Below are 18,858 nucleotides of genomic sequence, written 5' to 3'. Positions count from 1 at the left end.
TTTAAATGAACATTTATAAAATACCACCTTTAAAATAAATGCTATCCTAATTTTTGATGATTGTCTGAACAAATTTGTTCTTAGCCATTTAAGATTGCTTCTTTGGACCTGCCTCTCCCCTCATGCTCTACTACATGGTGGATAACTTATTGACGCTTCGAAAGTCGAAACAGACCCTTTTTGTAAATTTTAAAAAAAAAACTCTAATTAGTTCAGTAATTGTTCAAGAGAGAAAAAAAAGAGAGACACCTTTAGATAAAGATGAACACATATTAACCACCCTAATGAAAGGTTTTGCATTAACCTTTCATCATTACTGTTCAGGATTAATGCGGCTCTCGCGCCGATCCGCTACGAGCCGCCGCCGCCGCCTCCAAACTGGCGCCGTAAATTGTCGGCGGACGTCAGACTAAAGAGAGAGAAACCCCGAGATTACTATAAATAACAGCTCATTTTACTGGTCGAAATTTCGGACGCCAAAAGAAAAAAATTGGAGCCTCTCTCTCCTCTTCTTCGGAGGCGGAGAGAAAAAATCTGTGCTGCTGTCTGAAAGATCTCCACTTCACTCTTGTCGACCACTAGAATCGAAGCTCTTCTGCTGCTTGAGTCCGTCGAGGTTGCTCTCCTCTGATTTTTCTCGATTTTTTCACATTTTTGGTCCATTTTTCGGCTCTCTGCGAGAATTTGGAGTGGGAGTGGACGATCCGGTCTCCTCTGGAAAATCTGGCATTAATGCGGTCGTTTACACTCTGAAATTTACTGAATTGTTGGAATTTTTGGAGTCTTTTTGAGTCCCAGGTGAACGCTTTTACTTCTATTTTCTCGGAAAGTGGAGGCTTTTGCGGGATTAGTGAGTGATCTGGTAGGTGTGAAGTGGATGTGGAGAGTTTTGTCTGGATTCGGTTTGCTTTGTGAGAACTGTTTGGGAACATTGAGAAATCATCAGATCTGTGGACGGAAATCACTGGTTTGATGATTTGGAGTTGGAGCAAATGCCAGTGATTCAGATCTAAATATACGAGTGCTCTAACATTTTAGTGGTGATTTTTTTTTTCTTGAAAATTTAGATATGTTACTGAATGCTACTTGTCGATTTAGATTTCTCTAATTCTTTTTATCTCGTCCTTTGATTTGGAGTAATTGGTACTGATTTATATATAGTCCTGATCGCAAAATATGATTTTCATTTAATTAGTTCAGGTTGTTTTGATTTGGAAGCAGATCGAGGGCGAAGAAGAGAAGTAGGTTTACTTAGCTGAGGGCTCTTAAGCAGCAGTAAAGCTGGCGACAACACTAGCGTGGAGGTACAATGGTGGCAGCCATGGAGCTGCGGATCTGGTAGGTTTCCTCCTTGATGTTCTGTAAGGGAGTCAATGATTACGGTTAGCTCGTGGCATTGTTGCAGTATCTCGTAGATCAGTAGGAAATAGTTGGATGAAAATGGATAGGAGAGTTAATTTTATTCTAGACGGGTCCTTGAATCTGGTGGTTCAATGCAATATATGGAATATTTTAGCCTTCCGGGAATATGATCATAACAAAAGAAGCAGTTTCTTTTAGGTAGATCCTTTATAATTTTGGTTGAGAAAGAAAAAGGAAATCAGGTTGGGTTCTCTATTTGAGCTGCAGTTCTATATGTTTAGTGTTATGCATGCCCAAGTCCATTCATTTTCCATGTTCATTTTGAAAATGGTACTAGAAGAGTATGTCAATGAAGGTTCTTTGTCGGTTAAGATTCCAATCACTAAACCTCACTCATGATCTTAAATGATTAATTGTTAGACTTTGTTTCCATGTAATTGGGTCTACTGGAAAAAAAATACACGAGATGATTCTATTTTTTCATTAATACAGTCTTGAGACATCTGATTATCGTGTTTGAATTAGGGTCTCTTTTTTTCACTCGTTTCATAGTAGTCATAACGCAGTTCAGGTCTTTTCCTTTTCCTACGCGAGACTCATTGCCAAGCAGTAATTATCTGTATTATGAAATCTTCAATTTGTATCCTTTTGCCAATTATTTTATCTTGCTAATAGTATTCAGTTTATTCTCTCTAATTTTCTTTGTGCAAAAGAATTTTATCAAATCATCCTAATAAATGCTTTTTACCAATTAAAAAACACTGGATAGAAAGATTGTAATCTAAGCTAAAGCTTAGTAGAGCTTGTTTGTATGTACTGGAGGTTGTCGACATGAATATTGCTAAAATGCCTACCTGGTATTGTTTTGCTGGAAACAGTATGATGGAAGAAGGAATCTGACTGATGGAAGATTATGGTTAGAAACAAGTCTGATCCCCTTTAAGAGTAGCCAGTCAGCACTAAAAACTATCTGCCATCTAAAATCCCTGTGACTTCAAGTGATGCAAAATGTAGACTTGCAGATGTGCATCACATATTTGATCATGCTAGGATAAGCTTGTTAGATCTTCAAAAGCCATATTTATACCAGATCTATTTGCACTGGACTTGTCAATAATAAAATCCACTGTCTTAACAAAAACCACATGTTCAGGATTTTGAACCACCGATGTTTCTCTTTTAACTTATCAGATTTTAGGACCTCCTTATATCCATGGATGGGACCCTGACCCGGTAGTTTAAATGTGGCATCACTTAGTAAAAACACTAAGAGATGACTCAGATAGCTTGATTTGTTAAAAAAGCAACCTGATATTTCCTATGCAACATATATCTCCGACATTATTGTATCATTAACAAGCAATGAAAAAGATAATAACAGAGATAACTTATTAATCTTTACCCTCATACTGCTATGGATAAATGATCCTAAACTACCTGGATAAGAACCATGGGACTAAGAAAGCATTGAGTCTTTAGTATTTTGGCGGCATCAATTCTGAATCAAACTCAGCCACTTCATTATTGTACATTCTAGCTTTAGATTTGATCTTGTTTGAACTGACATTGGTAAAAACTATGCAGCTGTTTATTCTAGTTAGTTGTAGCCTTAAAGTTGCATGCACATATGTTCATGAACTTGAGAAGGATCAAAGGGATACCACTGATTACATAAATAACTATACAAAAATTGATGATATTAGTCAACCTCAGATTTTACAAAATTAACATTTAATTAATCTGTAAGCCGTTTCTGTGGATGCCAATTTATACATAAATTCAGACAGTATAATCTTACCTTCATATAATCCTTTTTAGATGATAATGGAGCTATTTGCAATGCATCTTAGCTCAACAGCTGAATAATTCTGTATAGGTCATGGACACTAATCTGTAGCCTTCGTTGATGCACTTCTTATGATTAATGTTATTCCCCACTGTTCAATTACAGGAAAGAAATATGGATACTAAAGTTCAAGCTTCGGAGCCTCCAACTCCACACTCAGTAATGAAGATGGGCTTGAGGCGAGTTTAGAATTTCGTACTTCGATGTTTCAGATTTCATCACTAAATATCTCAGCAAGGGAAATAACTCAAAGTTTATTTACATTGTTAATTATTCTTTTTTAAAATTTATGGTTGACCATATATTGACATTATGAATACATTCTAAGTTACAAAATACACACATACATGTATACCTGGACATATTTATTCCATGTGCAAAGCAGATGCTATGGCATAGCGCCTAAGTGCAATTTGGGCCGTTCAAATCAGTAATCCAAACCTAGTGTCAGTATCTACATTATGTAAAATGCTTATAGACCCAAAATGAATGATTATTTTTTCAAAAGAAAAGAAGTCAATGGTTTAATCTAAATCCAATGTTGGAACATCTCCTACACAATTGAAATTTGGTCTGCATGTGCTTCAAAGTTTAAACATATGCGGTCAGGATAAATTGTGTAGATTATCCATTTGAGTGGTCTACCATGCATTTTAGGCACAAGGCATGACTAAATTATGCCTAGGGAACATTAAGATCATTAGCATACACATATTTAGATACATGATCACATTAGCTATGTATTGGTGTTAGCAACGTTTTAAATTATGTGGGACAAAGGTGTCTTGGTTTCTCTATGGAACGAAATTTTCTGCTGTCCTGTCCCATCTCGGCAGTGGTCCCGGCCATGTATCCCTGCTAGATATCCTCCGTCTCTCTCCTCTTCTTCTTTCCTTTTTTTTCTTTCTTTCCTTTTTTCTTTCTTTTTCTTTTACCTTCCTTTCTTTCCTTTCCTTTTTTCTTTCTTTTCTTATCCCTTCCTTTCTTTCTTTTTTTCCTTTTTCTTCTTCTTTCTCTTTCCTTTCTTCCTTGTTTCCTTCCTTTCTTTTTCTTCTCCCTTCCTTTCTTTCTTTCATTTTTCTTCTTTTTCATTCCCTTCACTTTTTCCTTTTCTTTGTATTTCCTTCCTTTTTTTCCTACCTCTTTCTTCTTCTCTCCCCACATGCATGCAGGAATGACATGGGATGGCCGGATGCCCCCTGTCCCACCAGGAGCTAAAACCTTGGGTATTAGTGATACCATTGTGCCACGTTGCTTGCTCTTAGTTAGAAAAGATCTGTTGATATGCATAAACTTGTAAAAATACTAATGTAATAGAGAATGTGCCATCCTGTTTTTTCTTATACCATTAAATATCTATTAACGGTCACATTGTTTCCATCTATATATTACTCAATAAAGTACAATAAACAGTCATTGTAAGCTCACACAATTATGGTTTTGAGTTGCAACATTCATTTAATTTAAGAAAAAACATTAAAGGTTGATTGCCTTTGAGCTTTCACTGACTAAATTTTAATACTATGTTATAAACTTCATGGTTTTGTGATCTATATAATACTCATATTATGCAAGCTCGACTATTTAAATATAGTTTTTTGGTGTCAATATCATATCAGAGGTTCAATCTGTAAATGGTTTCATGGGAAAAATATTGCTGTAGAATCTTCAAGTTAAAGCTGAAAGTTGTCTGGCCTCAAGGCAAGTCTTGGTTTCCCATCATTGGAAGCTTTGAACTAAACCAAACGAATGCCCATTTAGGACTGATGGGCATGGACTTTCAAGCCACACTGTATACTATCTTGGATTTAGACCAGGACTTGTCTGGTTTCATCTCATCTCCATAAAGACATTATCACTAAAATGTTTATCTCGTCATTGCTTAGTTCATGTAGGCCCAGCTTTCTGGTCATACAGAATCATAATTTTGGCTAGAGCATGATCTTTAATATATCATTAATAGAAATTGACAAAATATACACTAACATAACATTTGGATGCTCATGTTAGTCTTGTACACATCCAACATGTAAGACAGAACACCCACATCTCATAACTCTTAACACCTACTCTCAAACTCATGGCTGATACAGTATCGCTGATTCTACAGTCATATGTGACTTTTTTAATGAGTAATTAGTAGGATGTTCATGGAGGTACAAGTGATGAATAGCAGATTGCTTTCATTTTGTATTACTCTGTCACCATGAAGTGAATGGCCAACCATTGTGACACCCACATTATTGTAATGTTTTCAAACCCCACACCTACCAACAATAGATTGCATGACCAGTAAACACCCCTCCTCCTCCCTTTTCCCAACTGCTACAACAATTAGCATTCTTGTTCCTAACCTCATAAGCATTACCATCGCCGCCAGCCTGAGTATTATTTTAATCACAGAATAATTTTCCTTTTTTTTTTCCTCCATGCAGCAAATGTTTGAATATGTAGATATTGACCTGAGAAATATATATCTCCATGTGTGTGTGCTTCATGAACTTGTAGGCACATATATAGCTATAACCATAACCATAACCAGCCTTATTCTGCATGTTTTAGTTTGCTTTGACAAAACAGTTGTTGTTTAACTCCTTATATTTGTTGTAAATGGGATCTTCATAAGGTTGATCATTATGCATGTTACAATGAATTCAATGGGAAAGTCCAATGATAAAAAGAAGGAGATTCATTAGCTCGTTATTTAGTAAGAATGGGTAAAAAGGGGAAATCTATAAAAATTATTCAACAAGCTCTAGAAGGAATTCCTAGAGGTCCCTACGAGAATTTAGAAGTCCCACAAGCAAAAAAGTGGGCACACACAAAGGGGTTGTATCCATATGCAATATGAGCATTAAGCTAATAGTGTATAAAATTTCAAACCCACACACTAAATAAAATATACAGCAGAATGGAAAGAGAAAAAAACAATAATTAACAAGAATAACAATTGTAAATGTGATGATTGCTCATAAGTCATAACTATGTTATAGGACCCTGTCAAGATCCATATTTTTCTCATTGCCATTTGAACTGTGTGATTTTGAATCATCCAATGAACTGATTTTCTCATTTCATTAGGTTCCAAAATCAAAAATATAAGGCTTGTCATTTATTTATCTATGGGACTCGACATATGCTTCTTTAGTTATTATATTCCAACATGGATGGTGATGCATTTAACTGTCAAATTTTCTTGAGAACACAGATTTAATAGTTAGACATCAACATCACAGTAGCAACATTGACAAAATTCCAACACTACAACATGCAAGTTCCTCTTGCCCTATCTGTTGTGTGTTCACATACTACCTGCATAATGTTATGACATGTAGTATTTGAAGAATGATCCTCTTATTTAAGTGGGCAGTTGAACATCCAGCTATCTCCTGCATAATGTTATGACATGTGTAGTATTTGAAGAATAACCCTCTTATTTAAGTGGGTAGTTGAACAACCAGCTATCTCTTAATAAATGTTTAGAGGGTTATGTGCAGAATCATTTTAAATCACAGAATTTAGTAGCTCAGGATTGTGACCATTCTGCAATGCTGAATACTTGTGGATACCTTTCACCTATGGTTCTTGCTAAATGTGTTACTTTCAGAGACCGTGCTAGTATGGAGGATCCAGATGGAACACTTTCAAGTATTGCCCAGTGTATAGAGCAATTACGTCGGAATTCTTCAACTGCACAAGAGAAAGAGAGCTCCTTGAAACAGTTGCTAGAACTTATTGAAACTCGTGATAATGCCTTTGGAGCCGTGGGGTCGCACTCCCAGGCAGTTCCCATTCTTGTCGCCCTCCTCAGGTCAGGGTCATTAGGAGTGAAGATGTTGGCTGCTGCTGTTTTAGGATCTCTTTGCAAGGAGGAAGAACTAAGAGTAAAAGTATTGCTCGGTGGTTGCATCCCCCCACTGCTTGCTCTCCTCAAGTCCAGCTTGGCTGAGGGTCAAATTGCAGCTGCAAAATCTATTTATGCTGTTTCTCAAGGTGGAGCAAGGGATCATGTTGGATCAAAGATCTTCGCAACTGAAAGAGTTGTTCCTGTTTTATGGAAGCAGCTAAAACATGGTCTCAAAAATGAAAGTGTGGTGGATAGTCTGCTTACTGGAGCATTAAAGAATTTATCTAAGAGCACAGATGGTTTCTGGCCAGCGACCATAGAATCTGGTGGGGTGGATATACTTATAAAACTGCTTTCTTCAGGACAAACCAGTACACTTGCAAATGTTTGCTATCTTCTTGCATGTGTAATGATGGAAGATGCATCTGTCTGTTCACGAGTTTTAGCTGCAGGAACCACTAAACAACTCCTCAAGTTACTGGGGCCTGGTAATGAAGCTTCTATTAGAGCTGAGGCTGCAGGTGTCCTTAGATCTCTTTCTGCAAAGTGTAAGGAAGCCAGGCGTGAGATAGCTAATTCTAATGGGATCCCTGCTTTGATAAATGCAACTATAGCTCCATCAAAAGAATTTATGCAAGGAGAATCTGCTCAGGCATTGCAGGAAAATGCAATGTGTGCATTAGCAAATATATCTGGTGGATTGTCGTATGTGATATCCAGCCTTGGTGAAAGCCTCGAATCTTGTACTTCACCTGCACAGATTGCTGACACACTGGGTGCTTTAGCTTCAGCCCTGATGATATATGATATGAATGCTGAATCCATTAGGGCTTCAGACCCTTTAATCATTGAGAAGATATTGGTAAACCAGTTTAAACCTAAGTTTCCATTTCTTGTCCAGGAGCGTACTATTGAAGCATTGGCCAGTTTGTATGGGAATAATATTCTATCAAGGAGGCTTAACAATTCTGATGCAAAACGCTTGCTTGTTGGTTTGATAACCATGACAACAAATGAGGCGCAAGATGAACTTGTGAAATCTCTTCTTATTCTCTGCAACAAAGAATGTAGCCTATGGCATGCATTGCAAGGTCGTGAGGGGGTGCAGCTTTTAATATCTCTTCTCGGCCTCTCATCGGAGCAGCAACAGGAATGTGCTGTGGCTCTTCTTTGCCTCTTATCTAATGAAAATGATGAAAGCATATGGGCCATAACTGCTGCTGGAGGCATTCCTCCTCTTGTTCAAATTTTAGAAACAGGATCTCCAAAAGCCAAAGAAGATTCTGCAATAATCCTTGGAAACCTTTGTAACCACAGTGAAGACATACGAGCATGTGTTGAAAGTGCTGATGCTGTTCCTGCTTTATTATGGCTGCTGAAAAATGGAAGTGATAATGGAAAAGAGATTGCATCAAAAACATTAAACCATCTCATCCATAAGTCAGATACTGGGACTGTCAGCCAGCTCTCTGCTTTACTAACCAGTGACCAGCCTGAGTCTAAAGTATATATTTTGGATGCGCTAAAAAGTTTGCTTTCAGTTGCACCCCTCAACGATATTTTGCATGAAGGAAGTGCTGCAAATGATGCCATTGAGACCATGATAAAAATCTTAAGTTCTACGAAGGAAGAAACTCAAGCTAAATCAGCATCAGCTCTTGCAGGACTCTTTCATTGCCGCAAAGACTTGAGAGAAACTCATGTTGCTGTGAAGACTTTCTGGTCGGTGATGAAGCTGCTTAATGTTGAGTCTGAAAGAATTCTGAGGGAGGCTTCATGCTGCCTTGCAGCTATTTTCCTTTCAATTAAGCAAAACAAGGAGGTTGCTGCAGTTGCTAGAGATGTATTGAATCCATTAGTCCTTCTTGCTAATTCCTCAGTTCTAGAAGTGGCAGAGCAGGCAACACGAGCTCTGGCTAACCTTCTTCTGGATCATGAAGCATCTATGCAGGCATCTCCAGATGAGATTATTTTTCCTGTTACACGAGTTCTGCGAGATGGCACTATTGATGGACGAACTCATGCTGCAGCGGCAATTGCACGTCTTCTTCAGTGTCGCTTTATTGATCAGGCAATATCTGATAGTGTAAACCGTGCTGGGACAGTTCTTGCACTTGCTGCTCTTCTGGAATCTACTAGTATTGAAGCTGATGCTACATCAGAAGTTCTTAATGCGATGGTCGCATTGTCAAGATCAAAAGGAGCAAGCGATCATATAAAACCTCCATGGGCAATTCTTGCTGAATATCCTCATACAGTAGTCCCCCTCGTTGCATGTATAGCTGATGGAACTCCCTTGTTACAAGATAAAGCTATAGAAATTGTATCAAAACTTGGTCATGATCAACCTGTTATACTGGGTGGTGTGGTTTCTGGCACCTCTGGGTGTATATCATCAATTGCAAGAAGGGTTATCGGGTCTAACAATTTCAAAGTCAAAGTTGGGGGAAGCGCTCTTCTTATTTGTGCTGCAAAAGAGAACAGCCAGAATCTGGTAGAAGCTTTGAATGAATCAAGCTTATGCACTCATCTTGTTCATTCTCTTGTTGGTATGCTTCATTCTACATATTCCTTGGCTGACCATGGAGATGGTGAAAGCAATATAGACATAAGCATTTATAGGCATCCTAAAGAACAAGATAGAAACGGTGAAGTTGAGTGTAGCACTGCTGTGATTTCTGGTAACATGGTTGCCATTTGGCTACTTTCTATGCTTGCTTGTCATGATGACAAAACTAAAGTAGCCATAATGGAGGCTGGAGCAATTGAAGTTCTTACTGACAAGATCTCTCAGTATGCATTCCTATCCATACAGGTAATTGGCAATGCCTTTTCGGCAGTTCCATCCCTTATTGTATGAGCTTTGCCCATTTCTGTATTTACTATATGTATATTTCATGTTTGCACTTTCATCAATATTTTTCGTGGATTATTTACATCTTCGCTTAATGTCATGATTTATCTGCATGGTTTTTAAATCTTATGGTCACTCTCAGGACTTAATCTGACGTATGTAAATGTAAAATTTGCAGAGTGATTCTAAAGAAGATAACAGCACATGGGTTTGTGCTTTACTACTAGCAGTGCTGTTTCAAGACAGAGATATCATACGATCGAATGCAACAATGCACTCTATTCCAGTACTTGTAAATCTGTTGAGATCAGAAGAGTCAGCAAACAGATATTTTGCTGCACAAGCTTTGGCCAGTCTTGTTTGTAATGGTAGCAGAGGGACTCTGCTGGCTGTTGCTAATTCTGGGGCAGCTAGTGGGCTCATACCTTTGCTTGGGTGTGCTGATATTGATATAGCTGATCTTTTAGAATTGTCAGAGGAGTTCTCTTTGATCCGCAATCCAGAGCAAATTGCAGTGGAGAGGTTGTTTAGAGTTGATGATATAAGGATTGGTGCAACTTCTAGGAAAGCCATACCTGCACTTGTTGATTTACTCAAACCAATTCCAGACCGACCAGGTGCACCTTTTCTGGCATTGGGCCTTCTGACTCAGCTAGCAGTAGATTGTCCTGCAAATAAACTTGTAATGGTTGAAGCTGGGGCTCTAGAGGCACTTACTAAGTATCTCTCACTAGGACCACAAGATGCAACAGAAGAGGCAACCACAGAATTATTGGGCATTCTGTTCAGCAGTGCTGAAATAAGGCGTCATGAATCTGCATTTGGTGCTGTTAATCAACTTGTGGCAGTCTTACGATTGGGCGGAAGAAATTCCAGGTACAGTGCAGCTAAAGCTTTGGAGAGTTTGTTTTGCTCAGATCATATCAGGAATAGTGAGTCAGCTCACCAAGCCGTTCAACCCCTTGTAGAGCTTTTGAGCACTGGATCAGAGAGGGAGCAACATGCTGTTATTGCTGCTCTTGTTAGGTTGCTTTCTGAAAATCTGTCAAGAGCTCTTGCTGTTGGAGATGTTGAGACGAATGCAGTAGATGTCCTTTGCCGTATCCTTTCTTCGAACTGCTCAGTAGAATTGAAGGGAGATGCTGCTGAGTTATGTTGCGTCCTTTTTGGAAATACAAGAATTCGGTCTACGATGGCTGCAGCACGTTGTGTGGAGCCTTTGGTGTCTCTATTAGTTAGCGAGTCTAGTCCTGCACAGCATTCAGTAGTTCGTGCATTGGATAAGCTTTTGGATGATGAGCAATTGGCAGAACTAGTTGCTGCACATGGTGCTGTTGTTCCTCTTGTTGGTCTTCTGTTTGGTAAAAATTACTTGCTTCATGAGGCAGTTGCTAGGGCTTTGGCAAAGTTAGGAAAGGATAGGCCAGCTTGTAAATTGGAAATGGTGAAAGCTGGAGTAATTGAGAGCACACTGAATATACTCCAAGAAGCTCCTGATTTTCTCTGCATTGCGCTTGCAGAATTACTTAGAATATTGACCAACAATGCAAGCATTGCAAAGGGTCCATCAGCAGCCAAAGTTGTGGAACCTCTTTTCTCCCTACTAAGTAGGCCAGAAATTGGTCCTAGCGGTCAGCATAGTACCTTACAGGTTCTTGTTAATATTTTGGAGCATCCTCATTGTCGAGCTGATTATAACCTGAGACCTCGGCAAGCCATTGAACCTGTTATTGCTTTACTGGATTCCCCTAGTCAAGCAGTGCAACAATTGGCTGCAGAACTATTATCCCATCTCCTCTTGGAAGAACACTTGCAGAAGGATTCTGTAACAGAGCAAGCAATTAGTCCCCTAATCCAAGTTCTTGGGTCAGGTGTGCCCATTTTACAACAGAGGTCTATAAAAGCTCTTACTAACATTGCATTAGCTTGGCCAAATACAATTGCCAAGGAAGGTGGTGTTTATGAGTTGTCTAAAGTAATATTGCAAACTGACCCTCCCTTGCCTCATGCTATATGGGAATCTGCTGCTTCTATCTTATCCAGCATTCTCCAGTATAGTTCTGAATTTTTTCTTGAGGTGCCTGTGGCTGTATTGGTGCAGTTGCTTCACTCTGGAACAGAAAGTACAGTTGTAGGTGCACTAAATGCCCTGCTTGTGTTGGAAAGCGATGATTCAACCAGTGCTGAAGCAATGGCTGAAAGTGGTGCTGTAGAGGCACTATTGGAACTTCTCAGGAGTCATCAGTGTGAAGAAACTGCAGCAAGATTACTGGAAGTGTTGCTCAACAATGTGAAGATCAGAGAAACAAAAGCTGCCAAATCTGCTATCTCACCATTATCCATGTATCTTCTAGATCCTCAAACACAATGCCAGCAGGGAAGGTTGCTTGCAGCTCTCGCTCTTGGTGATCTTTTCCAAAATGAAGGCCTTGCTCGAATTACAGATGCCGTTTCAGCATGCCGAGCTCTGGTAAATCTTCTTGAAGACCAACCAACCGAAGAAATGAAAGTAGTAGCCATATGTGCCCTTCAAAATCTTGTAATGTACAGCAGATCAAATAAGAGAGCTGTTGCAGAAGCTGGCGGTGTTCAGGTTGTGCTAGACCTTATTAATTCCAGCAATCCTGATACGTCTGTTCAGGCAGCAATGTTTGTTAAACTTCTCTTCTCTAATCACACCATCCAAGAGTATGCTTCCAGTGAAACAATGAGAGCTATAACTGGTAAATTCTTGTGACTCTTGTCATGTGCCTTTCTTTGCAAATTTCTTTTTGAACTTCTGTGTGTTCTGGGATGCCTGCAATTCAATCTCAACCACAAACAAATACATAACTGAGGAAGATTACTGCTTGATTTTTTTTCTTTTTTTTGTCTTTCTCCTCACCATGATTGTACTTGTCTAGTGGTTTTCTTGACTAACTTATCCTTTATTTTTGACAAATCAAACATATTATGCTGAGCATATAATAAAGAATTATAGCTAAGACAAATGAGTATTGATTCCTTATAAAACATCATCTCTTTTTTTAGTTTAAGCTGTTTTGGTAAAAGAAATACACTCTGGTTTAGGGCTTAGAACATCTCATTTTCCAGTCACATGAATTACAAAATTAAGTTGATAAATATGTTTCCAAGTTCATGACTATGGTATTATCAAAGTTTTATGTATAAAACTTCTAGGATAGACACTTAAACTAAATTACAGAAGATAATAAATGTTAGATCTAATTATTGAAATAGAGAGCTCTGGATTATGTAGCTGTGGACTCCTACAACACAAAGTCAAACATTGTTATTATACTTAGTATATTGAATTGTACTCATTGAGGTGGTGGTCAGCATTACTTCTCAAGATGGAGAGTCATCTGTGAGTTTGCAATTGACCTTTCTATTTAACAAGGAAGCTGGCTGAATTTAAGCTGTACATCATAATTATTTGTTGCCTTGTCATCAACCATGACACCAACTTTCTAATTTTTCTATCTGTTGATAATTCTAATGAATTAAATGCTCATAATATTCATGAGCCATAGCCATAATTTTTTTCACCAGTATTACAATGGAATAATCTTGGAGACTATTCTGAGAATAAAAAGATTTATCACTAACATGACCATTTTTAATGTTGTTTCAACATAATTTGTTGAGGTTTTATTTCCAGACTTATTGTTTAGTCTAGCTGATGTTTATTTCTCATTCACTTGCTTTTTTCGTGCATCCACTATCCTTTCGATACCTCACAATTTTGATTCACGTGCAGCTGCCATTGAAAAAGATTTATGGGCCAATGGAAGTGCAAATGAGGAGTATCTAAAAGCACTGAATGCACTACTAGGCAACTTTCCTCGTTTGAGGGCTACTGAACCTGCTACTTTAAGCATTCCCCATCTTGTAACATCTCTTAAAACTGGCTCTGAAGCAGCTCAAGAAGCAGCATTGGATTCGCTTTTCTTTCTCAGGCAAGCTTGGTCAGCATGCCCAACTGATATTTTCAAAGCTCAATCTGTTGCTGCATCAGAGGCTATTCCCTTACTGCAATACTTGATCCAGTCTGGCCCACCTCGGTTTCAGGAAAAAGCTGAACTTCTTTTGCAGTGCTTACCAGGAACACTTACAGTCATTATAAAGCGTGGTAATAATTTAAGGCAGTCAGTGGGAAACCCAAGTGTTTACTGTAAACTCACACTTGGCAACAATCCACCTAGACAAACGAAGGTAACATACTGTGGCTAACCACACTTTGCATATCTAAAATGAAACTTCTGAACTCGTTTTCTGTTATTGTTATTCTCTTATTGTGGCCTGCCTTCCAATACTACTAATATCCTGAAAGCACTATCCTTATCTTACTAGATCAGCTTGTTTCTAATATATGATGGGAAGCTATTTTTCATTAGAGTCAGTAATTCAACTTTATTAATCTTGTGATGATTTCAATCATGTTGTATTTATTATTCATATAAAAATTAAATAACTTATGCTATACATATAGTATTTAACATAATATCTGAGATGGCTTATGCTTTTCTTTAAATATATTCAGGTTTTTATTTGGCATATGTAGGAATTTTAAGATGTTTGGTTGACCCTTTATCTTCTAACTCTTTAGTAGGTAACTAATTTATAGTTTCCTTTCCTTTTAATTGGGAGGTCTTAATCTGTGTCCCAGCAAAATTGTTATACCTATGTCAATCCCAGCTCCCAACTAATACTAAAGTATAAAAGAAATTACCAAACAGCAAAATGATGTCTGAATAGCAGAACTACTTCTTCTTCTTCTTTGGTATTTTGCAACACCCTTCTGCCCCTTCGTAATTTGTTGACAGCATTTATGTCAGCCAAAAATGCATCAACATCATGGCCAAATTATTAGTAAAAGGTTGGTTGCCTATTGAGGTCAGGTGGGAAGAACATAATGTATAAGCTAGGCCATCATGATTTCACCAAAGTAGAGTATGATTCTTGGTGCATTGAATTTGTAAAAGTTTTAAGGACTCACCCTCATGACATGAAAATGGGATCTACTGGAATTTTAAAGTGTGAATCTCCATACAACATAGCAGGATATTTCTATGCAAAATAATTACGAAATTACAAGACAAAACATGCCAAGTGTCGCAGATGAACTTCTCAATGACTTGGTGAAGGATGGTTTTAAAACTTTTGTTGGCCAGAGGGCGTGCACCACCTCTGGCAAAAATATACACAGCAGATCCTATCACAACTATCTGGACCATTTCTATGAATCCGAGCCTAGTACATGGTCAAATTTTCAAAAATGAATAAAAATCCAAAAAAATTGAGTATTATTATATTAGTTTTGTTCCTCTTTATCTTCTTCTCCTCTTTTCTTCCACTTCTACAGGAATCTGTGACCTCACAGTGTCAAGGTTGGATTTAACCTGTGTGCACATGGTCAAACTATCTCGATTAGTTCACCACTTATTCCCTGAATACTACTACTCTTGCACATCCTTTTCCAGTGTTCCTAGTTCTTTCGCCTCCTATTTCCCACTAATCAAATATGCAGTGTTTTGAATTGCACTCTAATTGTTTTGCGATGTGACCATGTTGCCAATTATTCAAACGATTAATTTTTTGTATTTTCTTAATCCCATAATTAATGATATTCTACACAAGGAACTTTTAGTTACTAGAGTAGTTTTAGGTTCAGTATCAATGAGCCTTTCGGTTTGTGAAACTCTAATTTTTGCATTGTATATCCATGGTGTTTGTTACTAAAATACTGTTAATTGTTTAGTTTCTTATTTGATATATTTGAAAATAAATAATTTAGAGAATAGTTTTATACATCACAGTTTTGTCACCTTCCATTCAATTAAAGAAGATATCATCAACCAGCTTTCTTAATATCATTGCAAATTTTAAAGTTATATTTGGTAGGATACTAATCTATTTTAGTTCAACAATTAAAATTAAAAAAAGAGAATTTCTTTAATGTACATAAGCGTCTTTGGAATTGGGTCGCTTTTTATATCACCTTGCTCTGCATTTGGTTCGGTATATGCTTTAGATGTCCTCTCCACTCATATTCTTCACATCGACTGCTTCAGACAAGCCCTTCTCCTACCTGTTCAGGCAACTGCTTATACAGTTCTCATTCAACATTTTTGCACCTTTTGATCCCTTTTCTCCTATCCTGGATGGTCAGAAATGTCAGTGAAAAGACATTGGGCTCTACGAACAGATGAGTGGACAGCATACAACATCTTTTTGGGCACTTGCTTTCTGACCAAAATATCTCTTGGCTCTTGCAAGTATGCCTTGCCCCTCTCTAAGTTTTTACTACTTGGAGCACCTTTAAGGCCTATATTATAAGTGGAGCAACGAATGGAACTGTTAGGAGTTGGTTAAAAACAAAGGAAGCCACAGGGCTTACACACCTTCGTCTATTTAATAAGACCAATGGTCTAGATCATTGAAGAGTTTTGGAAAAGTTGTTTTTCGGTTAGTTAAGTGCCTATGTACCCATCATTCTTGGGATCTTCCTGGAGTGACTTGCCCACAAGAATCGTGGACGGTGTGTCCACACCAGACCAGCACATACCATGCAGTGCCTTTTAGAGCAGCATGGCTGCATGCCAGTGCTTGCTCATGGTGCTAGTGCATGCCAAGCACAGGCATGACAGGGAACTGGTATGCAATGCTTTAATCCTTGACAAGAATACGTTGATTAATCATATGAAATGATGTAGAATATCTGAATCTAAGAGCTCTATGTGCTTCACTATAATATGCTTGTATATGCCTGAAACATCATAAAATTTTGGTACATAGACTGCACAGCACTGTGGTAAAGCTTGAGCTTTATAATTTACTGATCGTAGGGGTTATTCTTGCATTACATAACTACAATTGTTTACTTTAGTGTCATCTTCCAATTTCAGATTGTGTCAACGGGTCCAACCCCTGAATGGGATGAAGCTTTTTCTTGGGTATTTGATAGCCCTCCCAAAGGCCAGAAGCTTCACATATCATGCAAGAATAAGAGCAAATTTGGAAAGGTATTGACCCCAAAGAAAATAGATAGATGTTATCCCTCTTGTTGCCTAACACATTGCTTCAAAATCTTTGTGCTTTTGACCTTAGTTCTACTGGAAATTGACTGCCTCATTTTCCTTTGTGTCTGACTGCAGAGCAAATTTGGAAAAGTAACGATTCAGATTGATCGGGTGGTTATGCTGGGATCAGTTGCTGGAGAGTATACATTGCTACCTGAAAGCAAAAGCGGACCCCCCAGAAACTTGGAAATTGAATTTCAATGGTCAAATAAATAGTATCTCTTATGAGGTGTGCCATCTTTGCAATTTTAATTTATAAAGAACCGAAATTGCTCCTTCTTGCCACCCTTTTAGCCTTGCTCTCTTTATGTGTCAGTGTATATAGTCTGCAGAGGAAATTGTCATCTTCGTTCTCTCGCATTAGAAAATGAGTTGTGTCGAGTACTTGGGCCTTTTTCTTTCTTTGCTTGTAATGAATTATTCTTTATTTTTTCCAACATTTGCCATGATAAGCTTTGAGAGAAATTGTAGCTTCAGAACTTTGATTTCCTCCTTTTTTTCCCTTGTAAGAGATGTTTGTATGAATGTTTCTAATGAGCGTTGAGGAGTGTTTTTTAAAATGAATGCAACTTGTCTCTATTTTTCACAGTCGAAATGTCGAGAGAATTATTATTGCTCAGACTTTATACAGCCTATACAAGAACAATTATTGGAAGGAATTTCCTATACAGTTATCATTTGTTGCTATTTCCCTTTCTTAATTGATCATTCTGAAGTTAAAAAAGTTTTGAGGCTTGAAATAATGCATATAACCTGAAGATGGACAATGTTGAGCATGCTGTCTTTCCGGTGTGCTATGACAAGATGGTCCTTCTGACGGAATAATTGTGGCATACATTTTTCATTGAATGATCAAAGAGACACCCCCAAAAAAAGAAGGAAAAAAAAATCGTTACTTGGTTCGTGGATGTTAAAATTGCTATAAGCTGCTGTTAATTTTTCAATATTTTGCATGGATCTCAAATTCTTAGCCATTATGGGCATAGAAAGTTTGATCAGCATTGTTATAAATCCAGATTCTGAATAATATTGTACTCACTTTTGATCCTATCTACTAAAAAACTTGGATTACTTCATGATGGTAATGGTCCAGCACACCTTTGTGATCATGTCATCAACAATGTTATGCAGAGTACTGAACCATGTTTCCTCATCAAGGAAATCTTTGTCCATGTTCCCTTAATTTTCAAAATTTTGCAAGTCTTTGTGGGAGAATTGGAGGACAGAAACTAGAGGATATTGGATGAACTAGAAACTGTTGGGTCCAAAACAGGGATATTGCGGAATAAGCTAAGCTAAAATCAAAGCCAACTAGAAGTAATATTCACACAGGCAATATATCAAACACCTTAAGAGCAAAAAAAAAATACACCAAATTTACGTGAAAAACCCTCCAGTGTAGAGGAAAAAAAACCACGGGGCAAATCCAATCAATCCACTATAATAAATATAGAGTTTACAATCCGTTCATAACAAATTGGAAAAACTCCAATATCACCTCCCTAAGAGTAACAATGATCTCATCCAAACCACCACAGTGTGATGAACCCAAGAATGTAATGAGATCCCTAACAATGAATACTATAAACTCCCTATAGCATCCAATACAACTCTTAGATAGAAACCCAATTTGTTAAATCATTGTGCAAAAAACCACACCCAATAAAAATAAAGAAAGAAAGAGAGCCTGTTTTTCTTCTTTTATTTCTTCTTCGTTTGGCGTGCCAATTTCTGTCACCGTGTCCTCTGCCCAAAATTTCAAGAGCTGACGTGCCGTTGACCTTTTTTTCTCCTCTTCACAGCCGCTCTCTGTTTTTGGGGTTTTTATGTGCCGCAGCCTTTGATTCACGCCTCCCTATTATATTCT

At 37.9% G+C, this 18,858-nt stretch overlaps 1 protein-coding gene across 7 annotated transcripts; it reads left to right on the top strand.

The window, feature by feature from the left end:
• The first annotated feature begins 467 nt into the window (after positions 1-467).
• Positions 468-17,551, top strand: LOC103723545 (protein CELLULOSE SYNTHASE INTERACTIVE 1-like). 7 transcript variants are annotated; one of them, XM_008814498.6, is made up of 8 exons: positions 468-1,040; positions 1,222-1,338; positions 3,314-3,387; positions 6,816-9,870; positions 10,088-12,632; positions 13,670-14,124; positions 16,818-16,934; positions 17,067-17,551. In XM_008814498.6, the coding sequence occupies exons 3-8, from the start codon at positions 3,323-3,325 to the stop codon at positions 17,205-17,207; spliced, it is 6,378 nt and encodes a 2,125-aa protein (XP_008812720.4). In that variant the 5' UTR covers positions 468-1,040; positions 1,222-1,338; positions 3,314-3,322; the 3' UTR covers positions 17,208-17,551. The 7 variants fall into 7 exon arrangements, with proteins under 7 accessions (XP_008812720.4, XP_008812719.4, XP_088557618.2 ...); XM_008814497.6 differs by having other exon boundaries at positions 470-616; XM_088701492.2 differs by having other exon boundaries at positions 470-1,040; positions 1,201-1,338.
• Positions 17,552-18,858: the final 1,307 nt, after the last annotated feature.

The sequence above is a fragment of the Phoenix dactylifera genome, chromosome 7, assembly GCF_051530095.1.
Source record: "Phoenix dactylifera cultivar Ajwa chromosome 7, Ajwa_hap1_PhDact_Kaust_v1.1, whole genome shotgun sequence".
Lineage (NCBI taxonomy): Eukaryota > Viridiplantae > Streptophyta > Magnoliopsida > Arecales > Arecaceae > Phoenix > Phoenix dactylifera.
The sequence above is the reverse complement of the archived record's forward strand: the minus strand, read 5'-3'. Positions and strand labels throughout refer to the sequence as shown.

Bases quoted from the DNA above. Each gene is read 5' to 3' on its own strand.
- LOC103723545 (XM_008814498.6), top strand. From the start codon at position 3,323: ATGGATACTAAAGTTCAAGCTTCGGAGCCTCCAACTCCACACTCAGTA. The intron at 3,388-6,815 runs GCGAGTTTAGAA...TGTTACTTTCAG, and splicing joins GTAATGAAGATGGGCTTGAG to AGACCGTGCTAGTATGGAGG. The intron at 16,935-17,066 runs GTATTGACCCCA...GTCTGACTGCAG, and splicing joins ATAAGAGCAAATTTGGAAAG to AGCAAATTTGGAAAAGTAAC.